This window comes from Ammodytes marinus, assembly GCF_949987685.1.
Source record: "Ammodytes marinus genome assembly, chromosome: 2".
NCBI classification, from domain to species: domain Eukaryota; kingdom Metazoa; phylum Chordata; class Actinopteri; order Uranoscopiformes; family Ammodytidae; genus Ammodytes; species Ammodytes marinus.
Window position 1 is genome coordinate 9,564,846 of NC_137231.1, and position 20,661 is coordinate 9,585,506.

Below are 20,661 nucleotides of genomic sequence, written 5' to 3' on the forward strand. Positions count from 1 at the left end.
TCTGTTCAGGGTTTGAAATGTCACTTGCCTGCTAACTGTGTGTTTAAATAACCACAAAATAAGGAGGAATATACATGTGAGGGTATTGACTCAGAGTGAGTGTATTCATAATGACAGAAACAGAGACCACATGGAGTTCCTTAAAGTTCCCATAATCACAAGTCACCACACTAGCTGAATACTATGAATACTAAGTAAATGACGCTGTTTGAAAGTTTAAACAACAACAAAAAAGTTATATAATGAGTTATATAACGTTAAGTCCTAGTGTTCTGCCAACGGTGCAGTAATGGCATGGTGCTAATTATCTCCTGCTCCATATGGAGAGGAACAAATGACAGGGGGAATTAATGCATTTTTATGATGTTTTTTTAAGAGAACTTCAGGCAAGCAGGAAGATTGGCAGTCAATTAATGCCCCCAGTGAACCAGAGAGAATAGGACATTTTCATTTCAGATATGACACCTATAAAAAGAGCCTTGTTCTTCTGTTACATTGTGAATAGCTGCCTAACTTTTTGACTGAAATGAGTAAGGTTTAGTTCAAAATGTATTTTTGAGGAAATTGCAAGCATTTTGGACATAACATCATTGTTACAGACATATACTTCCATAGATATACAGTATCTACTACACATACACTAGCATGTGTCTCGTGGGTCTCTATCAGCAGCATGACACCAAAATGTCAATAGTCTGATAGTCGTGTGACTTTCCATATGAAAAGACCATTAGCTAAAGCATTGATTTTGAGAGCACTGTGGCAGATATCAAACATACAGTATGTCTGCTGAAGCATGCAGTGCACAGGACACAATGGCATCCCGGTCAGAAGGTCATACATTTGCGGGGGGCGCCCTTAGCTCAGTTGGTAGGGCGTCCCCCCCCCCCGCCCGAGCCGGGCCCAGCAGCAGACCCGGGTTCGATTCCCGCCTGCGGTCGTTCTCTGCATGTCACTCCCCTCTCTGCCCCATTTCACCTCTGTCTCTTCACACTATCAATAAAGCATGAAAAATGAAAAAAAAAAAAAAAAAAAAAAAAGAAGGTCATACATAATGGCTAGGGGCTATCAGCACAACTAAATGTGTCTGGATAATGTGTTGCAGTAGATGTAGAAACAAAAGCATCAAAGAGGCTATTCAGTGCACAGTGAAATAGCTCTGGATAATCTCTCTCTCTCAATTCTGTTCAAAATCTTCACAAAAAAAAAATATTTTGGCTGCGATGTCGTGCACACGCCATGGCTGAGAAAAGGTAGAGATGAACTCTGGTCGACCCCAGGCTGCTGCCACACTCAGACGGGCAAATCTTTGGCTTTTGTGTGTTGCCGCGGGATCACCTCCCTCCCTGTCCGTCAAATAGTTCAGCTGTCAAGCAAAATGAGGCATTGCATTAAGTCTGCATGACCTCAGCCCTCCCTTTTATTGCATTGGCAATGCACCCAAGCCCAAACATATCCATTACACCAACCAGTCCCTGTCTGGGAAGCTTATCCTCAACCTAACCCGAGACCATTGCCCCAGCCACATAGAGTGACAGTATGGAAAATACATAGGCTACACACTAATGATGCAAACTAGTTATTTTCAAGCATAAGCCACTCTGGAGGTTTGATGCACTGGAGACCAATTGTTATGTCAAGTCAAAGGCCTTGTATTACTAGCAGCATCAATATATTCAAAGCAGAAACAGGGTTTGGTTTCAGTGACTGTCTTGCAAAGTAACTCCAAAGCCCAATTTAAATGTTTTAAATAGTATATATACTGTAGTTTAAGTGGAGCATTTCCATACACCATGATACAGTAAATACTGTTTTAGTAACTTATTTCCCCACATGTCAATATTTTTTTACATGAAATTACTGAAGAATTTAAATCCAAATCCTGCCGTAATGCCCGTCATAAGCCTGTACGAGCCACGTTTTTCCTGTTCATTGATCGGTCTGTGTAATGGCGTTGATGGAAACCTATTTACTGCTGTTAATAGCTTCTATGCTCTTTACGGCTGATGTTTTCTGTTGCGCCGTGAAGCTTATCACGCAAATGGTCCAGCTGCAATTAACTAACTGCATGTACAGAGACAATTGAATTAAATTAGCAATTACATTACCGATACATCAAAGCGCTCCATGTTAAGTGCCTCCTCTCTATGAGGCAGACTGCAATTTCATAAAGGGTCAGTAACAAATGAACTTAACAAAAAATGCAATCCTGAGGACCTGTGTGAGGGATGTCAGAAGAGGTAGAAGATTACATCAATCCAATTGGGTATTTAGATTTCATAATGTTTACATAATATTGGAATTTGTAAAGGCCCTTTCTATAACGGCTATATCTAGCTCCTCTATTTGAAGCTTTGCTTATCACCTGGTAATCTTATTGAATGTTTTAAATATGCTTCAAACATTAATTGTCCATTTATGCATGACAAGAAATGTTTTGGGAGAACTTCATTCCACACTGAAGGATTGAAATAACAAGTTATCACAATATCATTAGTAAGTAAAGCATCAGATAACTTGCAGATGTCTTGCATTTGTATAGAACAACTCTCAGTTTAGTTTAAATTGATTTGGTCATAGTTCAATGGTTTAGAAAACAACAACATAATGTGAGCCCTCTTCCATTAGCTCTCAGCGTGGCTTTGATGTATTTTCTCAGTGGGAACACAAAAACACCAAAAATCCTTATTTTCTGTTTTATGTGGAATGGAAAAAATATCTGACATTAGGTCTGATTTGTTTTGCTAATGCTTTAACTGAAGCCCCAGTTCAGGCTGCAGAATAGAGCCATGGGCGTCCCTGTTATGTAACACAGTGTGTGTTTCAGCAATCTGCTGTCCTGTTTATTCTCCAAATGATCAGATGATGGTGATTCTCTTACGTGTTTAAGAAGTCACATCCACATTGATGATCCTCAAAGGCAGACTTGACTCCCTGCAGATGTCTCAGGTTGTTCACTGTTAAATCAAGGAAGAAATTGACCCGAGCCTCCCCCATCTCCCCCACATCTTGTCCAGTTAGAGGCTTGTGATTAGCTTCACATCACCAGATAGTCGCTTAACTCAGAGAATAAAGGTTCTAATCAACGTTCCACTCTGTTACACATTGGACCATTGGACGTATGTAGGGAGAAAACTGTAAAATCCGTTGTGGAGAGAGGAGATGGTGCAGTCCAATACATAATAGAATACACTTACAGAGCAGGCACAGAGTCTAGAACAATGATCTATGTAGAAATATACACAGCAGCTGAGAGGCCATGCTCCTGCGCCCGGTGGTGAAGAGCAGCTGAAGTCAGAGTGAAAATAAACAAAAGCTGAGGAATAATGCCTGAGGAATAAGGGGTGAGTCTCTAGTTGAGACTTTTGGTCGACATCGCTGCTTAATCAGAAAACACATGCTCCTCATTTCTTGAAATACAGTAGGTGTACCATGTTGGTTCAGAAGGGGTCTTGATAAGTGAATTGACCTCTGCGAAAAAGCAATAAATAAATAAAAATCCTGAAATCTTTTTTTCACAGGATTTTTGATTGCTGTGCAACGATTTGGCCTCCGACAAGTTTCGAAATCAAACAGAATTTCTGGGTCGTATTTCATCATTACACCGCAACGTAAAGTAACACGCCCACCACAATGCGGCACCTTGCGGTTTTTTTTAGTGAGGGTTATTTTGGTCTGAATGCCTGCTTACCTGTGGATCTGTTTAGAGAAGACTTTTCAGTTTCACAGTGACAGTGCAGTTGCCATGCTATGTCCAACAAAGGCAAACACTGCAATTCTTCTCTGTGTGATCTTCAGTGACTTTCAGAAGTGCAGAGATGAATTCATAATCTACATATAATGGAAATAGTGACAACATGGAGAAGCATTATGACAGTCGACCCTGTAACTGCCATCATTTGATGTGGTGTCCATCAAGTTAGACACATCAGGGTTTACAGTGATGCAGCAGGAACTCTCCTTCTTCATCCACTTCCTCTGATATAATGGGACTTAAGCATTTGGAATGTGTTTGTCCCAGTCGCACATACCTGCACATTGCACAAACACACATAATGGGTTGGTATAGTTACTGTATACAGAGCGATATAGACAAACAGGGTAAACCACATATTGATAAAAACACTTTCCCAGAGGTAAACAGAGCTCAGCATGAATGTAAGAAGCTATAGCAGCTAAGTGTATTCAGCATTTCTTTTCAGGGCTGGTACTTTCAAAATACCTCTTTTTATCCGCCATAAAATAATCTTAATTACAGGAAACACCCATAGGGACCAAATTGGCGGATAATCTAGTATTTTTCTTCAATAGATTGAATATCACATGTAGTCGTTTCTTGCAGTTAATTTATTTTAATTAATTTCGATTTACAATATATAGGAATTATGTTTATTGAGATGATTACAAGTGCACAGCAGTATTATTCAATGGGTGGGGTACAGTGGTTCCAATATGCACAGCAGTGCTTCCATTTGAATGGAAAAAAAAATAGAAAAGAAAAAAGACTCTTGATCTCTCTATAATTATATACCCCTAGTCTGTTTTTTTAACAATTCGTGGATTTAAATGAGAAAACCTGTCTCTCGTTAAAAACTACCACTTTTAGTCTCTTCTCTCCAATGAGTCTACACAAAGTCTGACTAAAGCTTAGTTAGCTATTAGGTTTCTGACCTTCTGGAAATGGCGGTTGAGAAAATATTGATCTTCAATTTGCTTTTAGTGCCTGCCAAACTGCTAACTGCAATTACACATATACACATTTTCAATTATCCATGAGTGCTTCACACAGATATCCACAAGCACCTAACACAAACACACACCCACACACACACACACACACACACACACACACACACACACACACACACACACACACACACACACACACACACACACACACACACACACACACACACACACACACACACACTATTGATTTTAAACAGGAAACCTGGATAAAGAAACCAGAGGAAAATGTATTTACGAAGAGCTTACAGCGGTTCAAAGGGTGATGGGTGGAATCTGCAAGGACTAAAGACACCAATGAATTGGTATTGCACTTAAACCCACGTAAACTGACCAACCACAAAGGCTATTGTGGAAAAGCAGCACTTGCCATGGACAGCAGCAAAGCAAGTAAAGCCTACTCCATAGTGCTAATGGATTTATTTTAGACCAGGATCATCAGCAGTGGAGATGAGGGTTCAGGCAGTCAATGGACGTATTTAAGCTTGGGTCAGCCACTCCGCCGACTGATACAGCCTGGCTCATTGAGAATTTCAGGCTAAAAGAGAATAGAAAGAGGACGGATGCCTCTATTAACGTACAATTAAACACAGGGTTTCAAACACCCTTGAGCATCACGGAAACATGTAAATTATGGTAATTGGGACTTGTGTAAATGTTTGATAGTGTCTCATTTCCATGAACACTCCACACTTGGCCATATGGCTCAAGGCTTACTGATTCACACAGCTTGCCTGCCCACAGGAGAACAAGTTTATGCAACTTTCTCTGGGGATTTGTTTGTTGCCTCTTGCTATCTTAACAAATGCTAAATATGTTTCAACACTGCCAGTTAAGCAAGTTGGATGATGATCTTAATTTTATTCGACTTTTGTGTTGTTATTAGATTAGATTTAACAATAAAACTAGAGAGTACTTAGTAGTTCCCAAGGAAATCGAAATAACTGCTGGATGACTACTAATTAGCTTCCGACTCAAAAAGCACATTAACGATTCACATCATTTCCCTGGGTGACATGTTTCTTTATTACAATGAAGAAGATGGGCACTGTAGCCAATGTTGAGGCAATTCCACACACACACTGTCCGGCTGCCAGAAGTGCTCACCAGAGAACCAAATGTGTATTAGTCAATGGCCGAAAATGGTCCCTAACAAATTCACAATTGACTCTCATCGAAGTCAATTCTGCTAACAACTACAGTGCCAAGCTGTTTAACAAACTGAATGAGCTTTTTATTCAAGGAAAAGTGAACATTTGTGACCTTTTTTGTTTGTAATTCACGTCTTTTGTTTTCCGTCTTGGTTTTGTCGAAAATAGCTAAACTAAAGCATAGATTCACCATCCTTATTCTTTACTGAGTAGATCCCGATTTATCTCAAACCTGCTGCTGAGTGGCGCAGTACTTAAAACTACTACACTAGTCACTGTTTTGTGCCCCCTCAAATACAGTGAAGAAATCTACTGCAGAACTAAAAAGTAAGCTAGTGAGTCTTTCCTGGGAATTTCCATTTATTTCTCACTAACAAACCAGAAAAAGAACAAAATCCTCAAAACTGATTTGAATCACTTTGGGAGCATTTGCATTTAGGGGTAATGTTCTGTAGCTGGTTTAACAGGGCTTAATCATCACGGCAGTCCCATGCAGAAGTAGGAACGATGACGGTAGGGTCCATGCCCGGGGTTGTTATTTGTTTGCTATAAGTGTTCGGTGGCACCATTCCAGCCCTGGCCAAGGGAACAAACCTATGGGAGGAGATTGCCAAAGTTTGAATAAAACAGACTTGATTATTGTGAACATGCCCTCAAGCGCAAGAAGCTGTATTTACTTCCATGGCATTAAATAAACATGGCCAGCTCAACACAGGCTTCCACCGCTGCTCTGGATGTAATTGAGAAAATAGTTTTGCAGTGGTATCCTCCTTTAGCACCTAGTAGGGGGTATCGTTCTTGGTTCGGTTGGGGAAGTTAATGGGTCGGAGCATCTGTTACGCATTGTGGCGATCATCATTAAGAGACTGTGGGCGGCGTTGGCTCTGCAGTTTTGTACTGGCTGGGAGGACATTACCATATGCTGGGGCACTCTGATGACGTGGCGTGAGTGTGTTACACTTCTGGGCCACTTTCCCACAGCACATTGGCATAGATTAGCATACTGTTTATCAATCGAGGATGTTATTTTTTCGTAAAGTTCATATCTTTTGCTGCACTTGCGGACTGTTTTACTACCATGTGACTGCCTGCCTGCCTGCCACTACTTCCTTCAGAATGTCAGATGAGTGCCAGCAAAGTCCTGACTCTGCAATCAATAAATTCCTTCAGCAGCAGGATGACATGTATTTACTGCTGGGCTTTATACATCTCTCCTTATGCCATTCCCGCTACACTCATGGTATCTGGGTTTTCTGGTTTTCATCGGAAACTCTCTGAGGACTTTTATATGTATGGGCCATCTGTATTACACACTGTTTAATGCGCTTCAGCAGCAAATAATATTGTTGTGCATGTTGCAATCTATTCCCATGATCATATGTTGGTTAGACTTTGGGTTTTGTATAGTTTTTGACTGACACACTGAATTTAAATTTGCTCTCACTAGTACCAAGAATGAATATTTGTTGATCCCCTTCCCCATTGAATTGTTGGGCTTAGAGCATCATGTGTTGTCCATTGAAACTGTTTAAACTTCTCCTGCAGCAAACTCCTCTTGCTTTTCTATAAGCAATGTATTTGTGTTTCACTTATGGGCCCAGAAAGAGGGGGCCTTTCAGTTGAATATCATACTTTTTTGGACCTGTAAGTTTATTACGTCATAAAGTATGTCCAAGTGAATTAATTATTCCTGGGTGCAGGACCTTTATTGATATTGTGATGGTTTGTTACAGTTTTTTTCGAACGCTAAACCACAGTGGGCACAACTGTAGCTCAATGTGCAAAACGCTAACTACAGTCTGCACTACCAACAGTCATTGGAGCTGAACAGTTCACTTCACCTGCAAAACAGGTTCAGTGCAGCAAACACTATGAACCAGCCTCATTGAGATAACACACACTGTCACTCAGAACCTGCTCAGAGTGCAAACACTAGCATCAAACCCCAATACACAAATTACAAACTTTTAATCTTTACAGTTTGAATAATATGAGTTATTTCACACAAATTACATAATATTTTCTTTGATAAAAGGGTGAAATTCTTTCACATGAAATTGTTTATTTTATAACATACCATTTTTTTAGGAAAACAAAAATAAATGAAAATCAGAATTTTGCTTCAATAGATACACATTTTGTATACTTTATTGAAAACATTTCCAAATGTAGTATTTATCTGTGTAAATATTCTAAAATTGTAATACAGAAATCAATTCCTGTAATGTTGTCATTTACTGTAAGGATGCAACTCTAAGCTGTTTGTTTGCTTGAACATTCGTATTACAGATGCAACTTTAGATTTTTGCAGATTGGGTTGCACTCTCAACCCTGCCTCTCTCAATGAGAGACCATGATTCACAACAGGGTCTATCAGTGTAGCCCTTACTGTATTTCATCAGACATTACAGCTCTATGTCTTCTAGGTCTTCCTCCACACATCCACACTCTCACTGCCACTCTTCTACCTCCAACAACCTGTCTTCCTGGGTCCATTTCCAAAAAAAATTCCCTTTATACTGTATATATGTTCACTAACAAGTCTAAACAAGACATCTTAGTGTTTGAGTTGAAATTGCAATCCGCAGTGTTTGAAAGGGATTAATTCTGTTTTGAATGTGTGGTTTATAGTTGTGGCAGCAGTGTGTTAGCATTTGAAAAAAGTGCTGGAAATCCACAGTGTTGTGCAGGCTGTGGTTAAGCCATGAGATAGGTGTGTAGAGTTTTGAAGGTTGTGTATAAGCAATGAAAAACGAGCTAAAACGAGCTACAGTTTGGTCCGAATGAACCGCTGCTGTGCATACTGTTGTTAGAGTTTTGCACTTGTCGTTCCAGTTGTGCCCACTGTGGTTTAGCAATCGTAAAAAACTGTAAATTCATCAAATGTGTCACTCAAGTCTGATTCAAGCTGTGAAAGAGTTTAAAATTCCACTGCACCTGGAAAGCCAAAGTAAATCATCCTCCTTCATTCCCATTATATTGATGTACATTTAAATGAGTTTGTTAAGAAAGAAACATTTCTGTGTAAATTCACTATTGATTGAAACATGGACTCTCTATATATCCCGCTGCTGTCTATAGGTGTGGCAGTGTGGAGGGAGTATGGAAGTGCTGCCGTGTGCCAGAGTGGCTCACATCGAGCGCACCAAGAAGCCCTACAACAATGACATAGATTACTACGCTAAGCGCAATGCCCTGCGGGCCGCTGAGGTGTGGATGGATGAATACAAATCCCACGTCTACATGGCCTGGAACATTCCCATGAACGTAAGTTTTTTTTTTCTCTGACTTAAATCACTCAGTCCCTTAGCTCTCTTTCCCACTTGTTCATTCAGACACGCAGCCAAGCTCTCCGGAGACACAAGTCAATAGAAATTCAAAATTCAGATTTCATCCCAATTGACCTTCACACTGACAGGAGAGCGAATGCAGAGCGAGGAAGCAGTGAATTCTCTCTACAAACAGATGAGAAAGGTGCACCAAGTGAATAAGAGAAGCCTCATGTCTAATCACTCTTTTTCTCATACATCACATCACCCACATCCCTCTAGCTTAATTGCTTTCAAGGGTCTTTTGAGATTGGCTGCAAAAAAACAAACAGCTACTTTTACATTAATAAAGAGTTTAATATTGAAACTTGATTGCCTTTTCAGCCATGCAGAATGAGATGATTGTCGGTGAAGGACATCAGTGAAGGCCTCTGAACACTGCCCGAAACGGCACACCGCTGTTCATAACAAAATAATGACTGGCTGTGTAGCAGTCACACACAGCTCTGATGTGCCGCTGATACCTGCATGCCGTCTAGAAATTTGGCACGAACATCCTCACATGGCACTGGCTAAGTGCAGGTAGAAAGTGCCAACTGGGGAAATGTTGTAACCATTGTGTGTGTGTGTGTGTGTGTGTGTGTGTGTGTGTGTGTGTGTGTGTGTGTGTGTGTGTGTGTGTGTGTGTGTGTGTATGTGTGTGTGTGTGTGTGTGTGTGCATGCAGCATGGGAAGCATTGAAGACATGTTGTGGGTAGGTAGGGGGGGCAATTTTGACAAAATAGCAAATCAGGCTTCCATTGTAATTACAAACACAGTGGTAGGGCACATTATTACCCCAGCTGTCCTGTAGCGCAGAGTTATTTTGTGTACAGTACAAAGACCTAATGCTACGATTATTCCATCCACCAACCCTCCCTCCCTCCAAACCCGCCCATACACACAATCACAGTTTCGTGTTATTGTCTGAGGCACCCACTGAGAGCACAATTACTTTGGTGGGGAAGAGCTTTATGACTCACCACAGTGGCCAGCCCCAAGTCCCAAAACTAAACAACATCTCACTGAAATTGAATGCATTTGTTAGTGTCATTTTAGGGTACCAAAAAAAGAAGAAAAAGCGGATCTTTCTAACCAGAATTCATTATTAACAGATGTTGAAAGCAAATTCAGCAGCTGGCTGTATGGACTCCACCAGAAAGGGGAAACTGATGAGAAGGATTTGCTTCGAATAACACTGTCTGGTAATAAGACAGCTGTGTGTGTGTGTGTGTGTGTGTGTGTGTGTGTGTGTGTGTGTGTGTGTGTGTGTGTGTGTGTGTGTGTGTGTGTGTGTGTGTGCGTGTGTGTGTGTGTGTGTGTGTGTGTGTGTGTGTGTGTGTGTGTGTGTGTGTGTGTGTGTGTGTGTGTGTGTGTGTGTGTGTGAGTGATATGCTTTTACATCCCTTTCCATTCCAGGGCTATAGTCCTTTAGATGACGATATAGAATGTGTGTTTATTTGCATATTCATGCACATTTGAGCAGTGCTCTGCATATGCACATACTGATTTGGGCTCTGTGTGTGTGTATGTGCATGTGCATCAGACAGCGCAGCTATTAGGCATTTCCATAATCAATCTGGGAAGCCACCCCCATAATGTAGACAGGGCCGTGAGGGCTCATAATTAAGGAGCTGATTAGAATTTGCTCAGCAAAGATCATGTCTAATGAAAGAACAATGAAGGTCCCACATGACAGGCGCATCTATCCATCTCCTAACTAAATGCTTGTTGCGTCCTTTCAGCACCTCAGGACTCTCGCGTCTTCCCTTTCTCCAGTAGCTAGTGCTCTCACTTGGCTCCTAAGTAAAATATCCGCTGGCTCAGAGTTTTTTTTCTTATTACGTGTTTGTTTTGCACTGTTTGTTGACAGAACCCTGGGGTAGATTTCGGGGATGTCTCGGAGCGCTTGGCCTTAAGGAAGAGGCTGCAGTGTCGTAGTTTCCGCTGGTACCTTGAACACGTCTACCCAGAGATGAGGATCTACAACAACACCATCACATATGGCGAGGTAAGAAAGATACTTGCTAACAGGATTATTGGAAATAGTCTGCATGTTAATTGTTATGCACCATCTTTATCAGATTTGACAAAGATGCAGACAATAGGACAGCTTAATAGCTTCCATGGATGATAAGTACAGAAAATGAGTGAGACATTATTCATTTATGAGCTCAGCGTTATCAGGATCATCTCTGCGATAGTCTTTTTTGAGAAATGTTTCCCTGCCAAGATACTTACTTTACTTTGTACAAATCCACTTAGTGGTCGAAAAACAATCTGATATTTTGCAGATTATAATGAATCCTGGGATGTTCTTCTATTATATTGTTTCCGGAACTTGTATTTTTATTATATTACCATTCCTTTTAGTAGGATACATGGCGTTGTACCCTTTGGCAGGGGGACTGCCTATGGTAAATCGCCTTTTATCTATAATTGGGTGCATTTACATTTATTTCATATACCGTTATGTTCATTAATGTAAATTGTCACTCGAGGCTCATTCCCTCCACATGAACTATTGCACTGAATGTTGCAAAGAAAATGAATATGAATTTACTGCAGCCAGTCTAAAGTAAAGGTATTTTGTTGCTATAGCAATGCAGCAGAGCATTGCCACAGAGGATTAGATGTCATTTCCTCAGAATGAGTTTCAATTAAACACTTATTAGTTTTCCATTCCGACTTGATTGTTTTGGGTTTGGTTGCGCACTCAGCACAGTGGGGGGAGAAAAATAGGATTATGACAGGTTGAAGAATTGTACACGCTCGACAGTCAGATACTATTTGGAGGTTTGCTGAGACGCACCATTTTTTTGTCATATCAATTTCAATGACTGAAAACAGAGGGGAAATCTATGTGTTCTGCGAATGCAAAGTCGGAATGCATCAAAATTAACCCCCTAGATTCATCAGAGCTGTGTGAATTTGCTCCGCCCTTTGTTTCCCCTGTCGGCTGTTTTGGGCTCTGACACCCAGCTAATGGATTCCTCGGAGCGGCAGCCTCTTAAAGTGGCACTATTTCAGATCTGTCCACGAGCCTTGTGTTGCTGCACAGACACGGCAGCAGCAGCAGAAGTCTCATCTGTCACTGAGCATCAGCGCCGTGCCAGGCCCTCGCTGACCAAACCAGTCAAGTGGAACCTTCCCTGACAACAGCACATGATAGATATGTCACAACCTGGAAAATGAAGCCGTACGCATTCAAATCACACCCAACCAAAGCTCATGCTCAGTGCACACACCACCATCTGGAGGCCTTGAGGCAAGGGAGAGAAAGAACTGGGCCTGGACGTGGCACGTTGATATCCTATCATGGCTGTAGTCATCACTTTGAGGACGGTATAAGACTCTACCTTGTGAAGAAAGCCAAAATGGATCTGTTAGACAGGAGGAGGTTGTAACATGCACACAGGACTGAAATGACAGGTTTGCATTCAAGGGACAAGGGAAATCACAAAGTCAATAATTAGCAATCGATTTTCTTTCAGATTCAATTTTGCGGAAAATGTAACAATAGGGAGTTCTTTTCGATTCTCTACACATTCCTATATTTCTGGGTTGATGCAAGCAATAGTCAACATGTTTAGCTACATAAAATAAAATTTGAGATTTTCAAATCTAAAGGGACAGCCATGGAGACTGTAACAGAGGAGAACAGCTAACCCTCTTCCCAAATGAAACAACATACCAACCAGCATCTCTAACACTCACTCATTAACATGTTATCTGTAGTTGCAACTTTTCGGGGGATAATGTGCTGGACTATTACTTGGCCGGGCCGTGACTTCCTAAAAAAATTTGATAAAAATGTGTAAAGTGAGTTAAAGTGCTGCTGGTTAAACATAACTTAATATAATATTTCATGAACTGATAGGACATTGGTCTAAATCTTCAATGAACTCACAAAAAGAAACATTTTTGTTTGGAAATGTAAACATTACATTTACCTCCACCTTTTTGTCTTTCAGGTGCGGAACAGTAAAGCTAGCGGCTACTGCCTGGACCAGGGCTCTGAGGACGACGACAACGCCATCCTCTACCCCTGCCACGGCATGTCCTCCCAGGTCAGACCCAGCTGCATTGAGCTGCCATGTTTCTCAGGCAATCAGTCAACATTGCATTGGTCAACCTGTCAGTCTGTCAGTGTTTTTCACATTTGGTGTCCTTGTATTGTCCACCAAGTTCGTACTCGTTATTAGATTTAGAAATGAACATATTTTTCATTTTAACACTTGATGATGTGGTGTGATTACCGAAGACCAATAAAAGTTAACCTCAAAAATTATTCGATGACAAAAAAAAAGATAATTCATAACTAATTTACAAATTCCCTCTAATTAATCTACAAAGTCTTAGCTTCTTCATCGTCATCTTAGTTATAGTTGCATTTCAACATAAACACATGTAACTGCAAAATATATATACAGTGTGTATATATATATATATATTTATATATATATATATATATACACACACACACACCTGGGCTTGAGAATAAACGAGTGAAAGTAGTCATTGACAAATTGCTTTACAAAACAGGGAATGTTTAAATGACTTCACTTGCTTGATAAAACTGTATGATGTCAGTACGTATGCAGGATTTAGAAACGGTTCATCAGACACTGTGTTGTGACTGTACCAACATACAAAGTATAATTGAACATGCATCACCAAAAAGATCTATTTGAGCTGCACAGTAGGAAACACTGGGAAACTAGGCCACTCCCAGGTAAATGTTCATGTAGTAATAAAAATATCTAGTCGCATGCTGCTGAATAAAAGAGCGCATGTGCTCAGCATAATAATTATCTTGAATAGATACCAGTTCAAATGTACCTCCGGGAGGGAGGTTGGTTTCCTGCTTTTGTACTTATTTTACTTTTGTGCTGTGGAACAGAAGATAAACCCTGCAGATAAATCATGCATATGCTGTTCATCTATCATTTTTCTTTCTTTCTTCACCTTTCCGAAACCGCTTCTATCTCTAGTGAGCTACATGACGCCCATCATCTGAAGGAGTATTATAAGGAGGCCAGCCAGCTCGGTGGCCTCTCTTTTCTTCTACAGTGGGAGCTCAGTGGGGTTCACTATTGTGAAGCTTTTAATCTCGATCCCCCTGGGGGAATAAACAAATGGAGATGAATGTAGTGCCTTTGTATGATGCCCAATTTCATTTTGTGGGACACTGTGATTTTGCATTCCTTGTTGCATTCCAATGGCTCCTTTTAAGTAGAAAAAATATAATTGGACAGAGTATGTCTTTATTGTGCTTCTGACAAATACATCTTTCTCTCTCTGTGGGCCCTCCCAGTGGAAATCCTGGATATGGATCATGGTCACAACTTTGTTCGATTGTGTAGTGCAGTGGACGCATAGTGGAGGGGCAACAAAGCCTTCCTTTACTACAGTATATAAATGTATTGATCAATGCACACTTCTTTACTAACGTTCCTGCTTTAACCAATCTAAATTAATGGTTTGTTAAATTGTTGTTTTTTACATTCTGCGCATTATTCCATCTTGGCTGTGCATTCAGATTTGTATTTAGTACGCTGTTTTTGGTGATATCTATGACCCGATTGTCAACAAAATACCAACACATTCTGAGCCCTGGTCATTTCCAAAACTAGCGCCCACAGACTCAAAAACACTCTCAGATGGAATCCCAGCTATGTGTTGTGCACCTTCGTGTGCATGGTGTTAGTGAACACCGATTATGCCCAGGGCCTCCTAAGTCTCCCGTCTAGAGCTCATTCCAATGCTAGACCGTAGTCCCATATGGAGCGAAACCTCTGCTACTACCAGAGCTGAAACCCTTTGTGAGACGTTTGAGGTAATCTGTTGCACAAACTTACCGTTAACTTCTTGTTGGAGCAAGGTACAGAATAGGAAGAAATGTGGTGATTACAACCCAATACAAAGCTCAGACACTCCAACTTATATTTACAATGTCACAGTGTTGCACCATAAACGAGCTACTTTAGAAACTTGTGATCAGCTTGACCTCCAAAAAGTGGCTGCATCATTTTAAGAAATGGCAGCGAGGCAATGGAGCGTCTAATGTTGCTGCATGAGGCACAGGTTAATTGGCTTGGCAGAATAATTTCCTTGCATTAATTATTTGTTATGGTCCCATTTTAAATGAATTAAAGGCGGCCAGACTGAGCTGTAAACAGGTATTAGTGGGGATTATATGGGGGTTTCCTTGTACCCAAGCACAGTTTGCACCATGGATAAATCTGCTTAGTTTGGTATAACCCCGAAGGACCCAAGACAGCAATACAAAATTCATTGAAGGATTTTTAATCAACCTGTCTGTATTAACGACCTTTAGGCGGCCACCTCGGGTAGAATAGCCCAAATTCACAATGTTATTATCCTTATCAGCTTCCTCATAAACAGCCCAACCGGCCCCAGTGAACCTCAAGTGACACACAAACTGGTGCTTAATGGTTTTCCTATTTGTTCCGAGTTGCTCCTTAGGGCAGAACATTGAATTAAAAAGTTCTCTCTTCTTATGAGGAGCAACAGACACAAAGGCCACTCATTGCAGCTCTTACCGGTACTTTCTCCTTTTGTGCTTCAAAAGTCATTCACTCTGACAAAGTTTTATCCAGATTTCACTTACAGGTTTGTAGAGCTAGTTACCATGAGGACAGGCTTTGGCAACAGGGACAAAGACTTGCTCATATTTCATCTAATTTTCTAAGGCAAACCTTCAGAAAAATCTGCATCAATTAAATATGTTTAGAAGTTTAGATGCAGAGATACACTGTTTCTTCCAGGAATAAGGAACCGCAGCCCTGTGGTTCAGTAGGGCACTGCTGCGATCAGACCGGTCACGGATGTTGTGTTCCCCTCAAAGCAGGGCTGCCGTCGTACTAAAGGCCTCCCTATCTTTGGCATCTCATTTTTCAGAGAGGATCACACCCATGAATAATGAACGCTATCTCTACTGTATCCTTACGTAATAGATACTTATCGTGGCAGAGCCTTTAATGTGCAGGATTAAACAGTGATGGATCAGGTTTTGGTTTGGGGGGAATAGTGTAGCCTTAACAAGCTGTACACTGTGGTTTCCGTACGGAGTGCCATACTGAAGTATTATTCAAAGAGACATGTAATGAGGAGACACATCCTTGCATTATTGAATCTAGGAAATGTCCCTGTCCTAACAAATTAAAAGTTGTGGCCAAACACTGTAACTAAAGACCTCAATTTGCCTTTTAGACATGTTTGATCATTTAAAAATATTGTGCTAAAGAAAACTACTTAAGATTATCCTGGCCTTTGTGCAGTACTCCACCTCTTATCAGTTGAAAGGGAACCTTTTGATGCTAGATGGCACTTTTTCCCCTCACTTCCAGTAACGATTCTTCAAAGACAGTATCTGTATTTTCTATTTATTATGAAGATTTTAGGGAAATTATTTAGTGTAAAATAATCAGCTTAAAAAGACAGAACATTAAAGCATCACAACCGTTCCTGTGGAAAACTTCAAACCCTTCATCTCAACTTGACTGCTCCTGTAGTTACTGCTGTCTGTCTCTATGAGGAATCACTACAAAGCAGGATAAGTGTTCTCTCATTGAAGCACATTTACAGCTTCGGCTTTCCACCGATGTTCAGGTGCTCTCTAGAAAGCAGAGTGTTTGTTCTTTGAAGCTATGAATGCTGCTGCAGTGCGTGGGTCCAGCAGTGTAACACATTGCTTTTCTCTGTTGCAGCTCGCCCGCTATTCTACCGAGGGGCTTCTCCAGCTAGGACCCCTGGGGTCCACCACCTTCCTGCCCGACACAAAATGTCTGGTTGATGATGGCAGAGGACGCACTCCCAGACTGAAAAAGTGTGATGCCATTTCCAGGACTTCCCAGAGGCTTTGGGACTTCACGCAGGTAAAAAAAGGAAAAACATTTTCTGCTCGATTGACATTGGTCTCCACAAGTGCAACACCTCTGGCAATGCAAATGTAATAAAGACAGTAATGCATTGGTTACTGAATGCTTAAAGTTGGAAAGTACTTGTTGTCAAAATTACTTTTTGTAAAAATCGTTCAATATCTCCTCACGATCAGCTACCTAAAGAAAACAGTGCTGATACACAGCCTAGGCTCTGTAAACCGCCATGTTGCTAGCTATGGTGGGCCCCTTTGTTTACATACCCGCTTACAGAGGTTGTGCATTAACACCAGATTTGTTTTCAGCACACACACAGCACAGACAGGTAGCGGATCGTGAGGAGATATTCACTGATTTGCTGATTACACCTTCAATAACATGTATTTGATAAAATAACAACAGGTTGTGGAATAGTAAAACCACCAGTCTTTTTTTCCAGATGATTGTGCAAATGTGATCATGTTATCATGTGTATTTGTTGCAGAATGGTCCAATCATCAGCAGGGACACTGGCCGATGCTTGGAGGTAGAAATGTCCAAAGATGCCAACTTTGGCCTTCGCCTGGTGGTCCAGAGATGCTCCGGTCAGAAGTGGATGATAAGGAACTGGATTAAGCATCCCAGGCACTGAAGCCAGAGAAACAGCCTCTGAGACAGTTTGGCTGTGTGTTTCAAGTCACAGTTGGATCTCATGCTGTGGACAGTTCAGAGAGGAGCTGGGTGGTCCTAGTGTGTGTGGTATTTCAGGCTACAGACTGCTGCACTGGCACACTGAGCTTCCCCTCAGGCCACGGCGCTTTCCAACACCGGGTCTTAAAGAAGAATATGATCAATTAATGTGTTCCAGCGAGCTGCACATTCACAGGGACCTTAGGGCAATCTGTTTGAACTGGGCCATATTTCTGACATCCTGCGACATGTATAGAACAGAGAAACAAGACACCTGAGTGCAGCCCCCCTGAAGCTGCTAGTAATTCTTCTGTTTCTGTTGTAAAACTATCAGATTTCTGGAGGTGGAAATGAGAGAGTGTGCAATGGTGTGCGTATTGTTTTTTCTCCGAGTGCATCCGAGCAAATCAAGAGATGGGATGGCTGTCAATGGCAAAAATCAGAGCGATTATTTTAGGCTGTGATTTGGAAAATTGCTTTGGACATATTGTTCTGCCCTGGCAAGACATGTAATAGGCTTCAAGGGGGCTGCCCGTCACCGGATCGGGAGGCATTTCACCCGGACACACACACACACACACTACAGTTCTTTGTTTCTTTGGACTGTATTGCTCACTGTGGACAGGAGCAATCATGTGCCTTTTTTCTCATTTTTCTGCTTAATCTGACCAGGGAATGTCAGTCCCGAAAAGCATGTACAAAATTATTTGAAAATTATTAATATATAAAACAATGTATAGAACAGTGTATTGATAGTAATATATTGTAAAAAGTGAAAAAATGATATCCGTCCTCTGAAAACAATTAGGATAATAAAATCATTTTTATGATTAGCCACGTCTCCATGTGTTTCTTCCCAAGCGTGTATCTCTTTAGTTATCAACTCAGTCAGTGCGTTTACATGCAGACTCATAATCGGGTAACTAAACAAATAAGACTTCAACAGGACTTTTAAATTGCATGTAAACACCTTTATTCGATCTACTTCGCACACAAATCGGCACAATAACGGACAAGAGAAGTCGGATAAGAACACCTAGATAACTCGTTCATTGTCGGCATTCTCTCTGCATGTATACAGGGATCGGACATCGCATATCGGAGTTTGCTTCTGCGCCTGCTCGAGAATCCCCGTGGAGGATTTCACAAGGAAGTGGAAGGAGACAACGTAAAAAAAATAGTAGGGTTATTGCATAGATAGTATATAAAAATATAAATAAACATTTATCCGATTTCTAATAGGTCATGTATACTCAGACAAGTGACACGGTCCGTTCGAGTGTCTAGTTCGATATATGTCTTAATCCAATCTAGTTGTGCCATGGAAACGCGTGTGCGAGAGTGTCTACTTTTGCTTTCCCAGTGAACTTTGATGTGTGTTACATAAAACACGAAACATTTATTTTGTTCTATTGTAAAGCCAGCGGCGAACAGCACCCTAACAATATCCTTTTGTTTTGCCTGCACTCGCTAACACCTCAAGCCTCCATCAGGTATGTGTATTGTGTGCTGTGAACCCACCAACTGGATAATAGGCTTGCAGGAAGCATTGAAAGCGTTTCCAACCATTTTTCCCGGAAAGAAACTTCTTCTTTTGCTTAGTTCTTTTCATGTCCAGACAGAAAAATATTATATTATATAATTTTATATTATATATAGTATACGTTCAGAAGGGAATAACTTGAAAGTGTCATTTGGCATGCCTTTAAAATAACTATCCCAATCCTTTTTAGTTATGTAAGATATTAATTTGATTGACATGTATTATGTACTACACCAACATTGTCAAATTATGTCTTGTTCTCCCTTCCCTTAACAGTGAATTTCTAATCACTGCTTGGCAACCGTAGCAAGGCACGGCAGGCCTGATCATTCCTAAATCACTATATTAGTTTGTGGGATTAGATGTTCAAGACGTACACATCTACTCTGTAGTAGCCTATGCATAGCCCTAAACTACAACACAAGAACAAAGCTGTTTTACATGAATAATCTACGTGTGAGGATACTGAGCGGCTTTCTGCCTGGGATGGGATGTAGCTTTAACCTCAGTCTTAACCCAGTATGTAGACACCAAGTGCAAAATTATAGGAAACTGGAGACAGGATGTTAACCAACTCCTGAAGTTAATGTTAGCTAGTATGTTTTTAGAAAATTACAAAGAATTCTGTGCAGTAAAGTTGACGCCATAATGATTGTAAACTGCACATGTGCTTTTTAAGCGAGGCATAGCAAAAAAATAACTAAAGCGTGCAGAGCTTAGCAGAACAGTCAGTAAGAAACTAGAGTTACCTTTTCCCATATCCTATTAATAGAAGCATGAATGAATGCAGAATCTTCTTTGTATCTAGAGTGAAAACAAGCTGTAAAAACATGACTTCTTTTACACAAACATCATGTTAGGCAGCATGTTAGCTAAAAATGCCTTCTACAAGAGGCTTCCTTATGTGTGTATTCTCTCCACTCAACTCAAGCCCAGTTATACTGAGCATTTTATGATGCAATGTAAAGTGAAAAGTCCTTTTTTGCTGCGGTTAGCCAAGCTATCCGACCAGCATGTTACAAAGGACCATTTTAATTTGGTTTCCAGCTGGTTTACCTTGAGAGATTGCCTGCACTTGCCACCACGTCATGCTTCTTTGCCTCTAATCATTTCACATAAGCAATGCATCATCTGTGTGTCCTCTAAACGAAGACTGCTTCAGCCCTGCCAAAGTAATATCTTATTCTGCTCTCCGACAAGGAGTACAAACACACCGCCTGGCCGATGTCTCAATGCCCCTGTGTCAGGAAATAGCCTGAACCAGGGAAATTATTATTCTTGCAATATGGGTTTCCTTGGTTTTAACACCTGCAGAATAACCTTACCCCACCTGATAGAAT

General features: G+C 40.9%; 1 protein-coding gene across 1 annotated transcript in view; it reads left to right on the forward strand.

Moving 5' to 3' along the window:
- galnt9 (polypeptide N-acetylgalactosaminyltransferase 9) overlaps positions 1-17,740 on the forward strand; it is a gene marked incomplete at both ends in the record, with an annotated part of 83,395 nt that extends 65,655 nt beyond the window's left edge. The window contains 5 exons of the mRNA XM_080040784.1: positions 8,979-9,164; positions 11,079-11,216; positions 13,180-13,275; positions 16,939-17,106; positions 17,594-17,740. Coding sequence (XP_079896910.1) covers positions 8,979-9,164; positions 11,079-11,216; positions 13,180-13,275; positions 16,939-17,106; positions 17,594-17,740 — 735 coding nt within the window. The remainder of the gene's footprint in view (positions 1-8,978; positions 9,165-11,078; positions 11,217-13,179; positions 13,276-16,938; positions 17,107-17,593) is intronic.
- Positions 17,741-20,661: the final 2,921 nt, after the last annotated feature.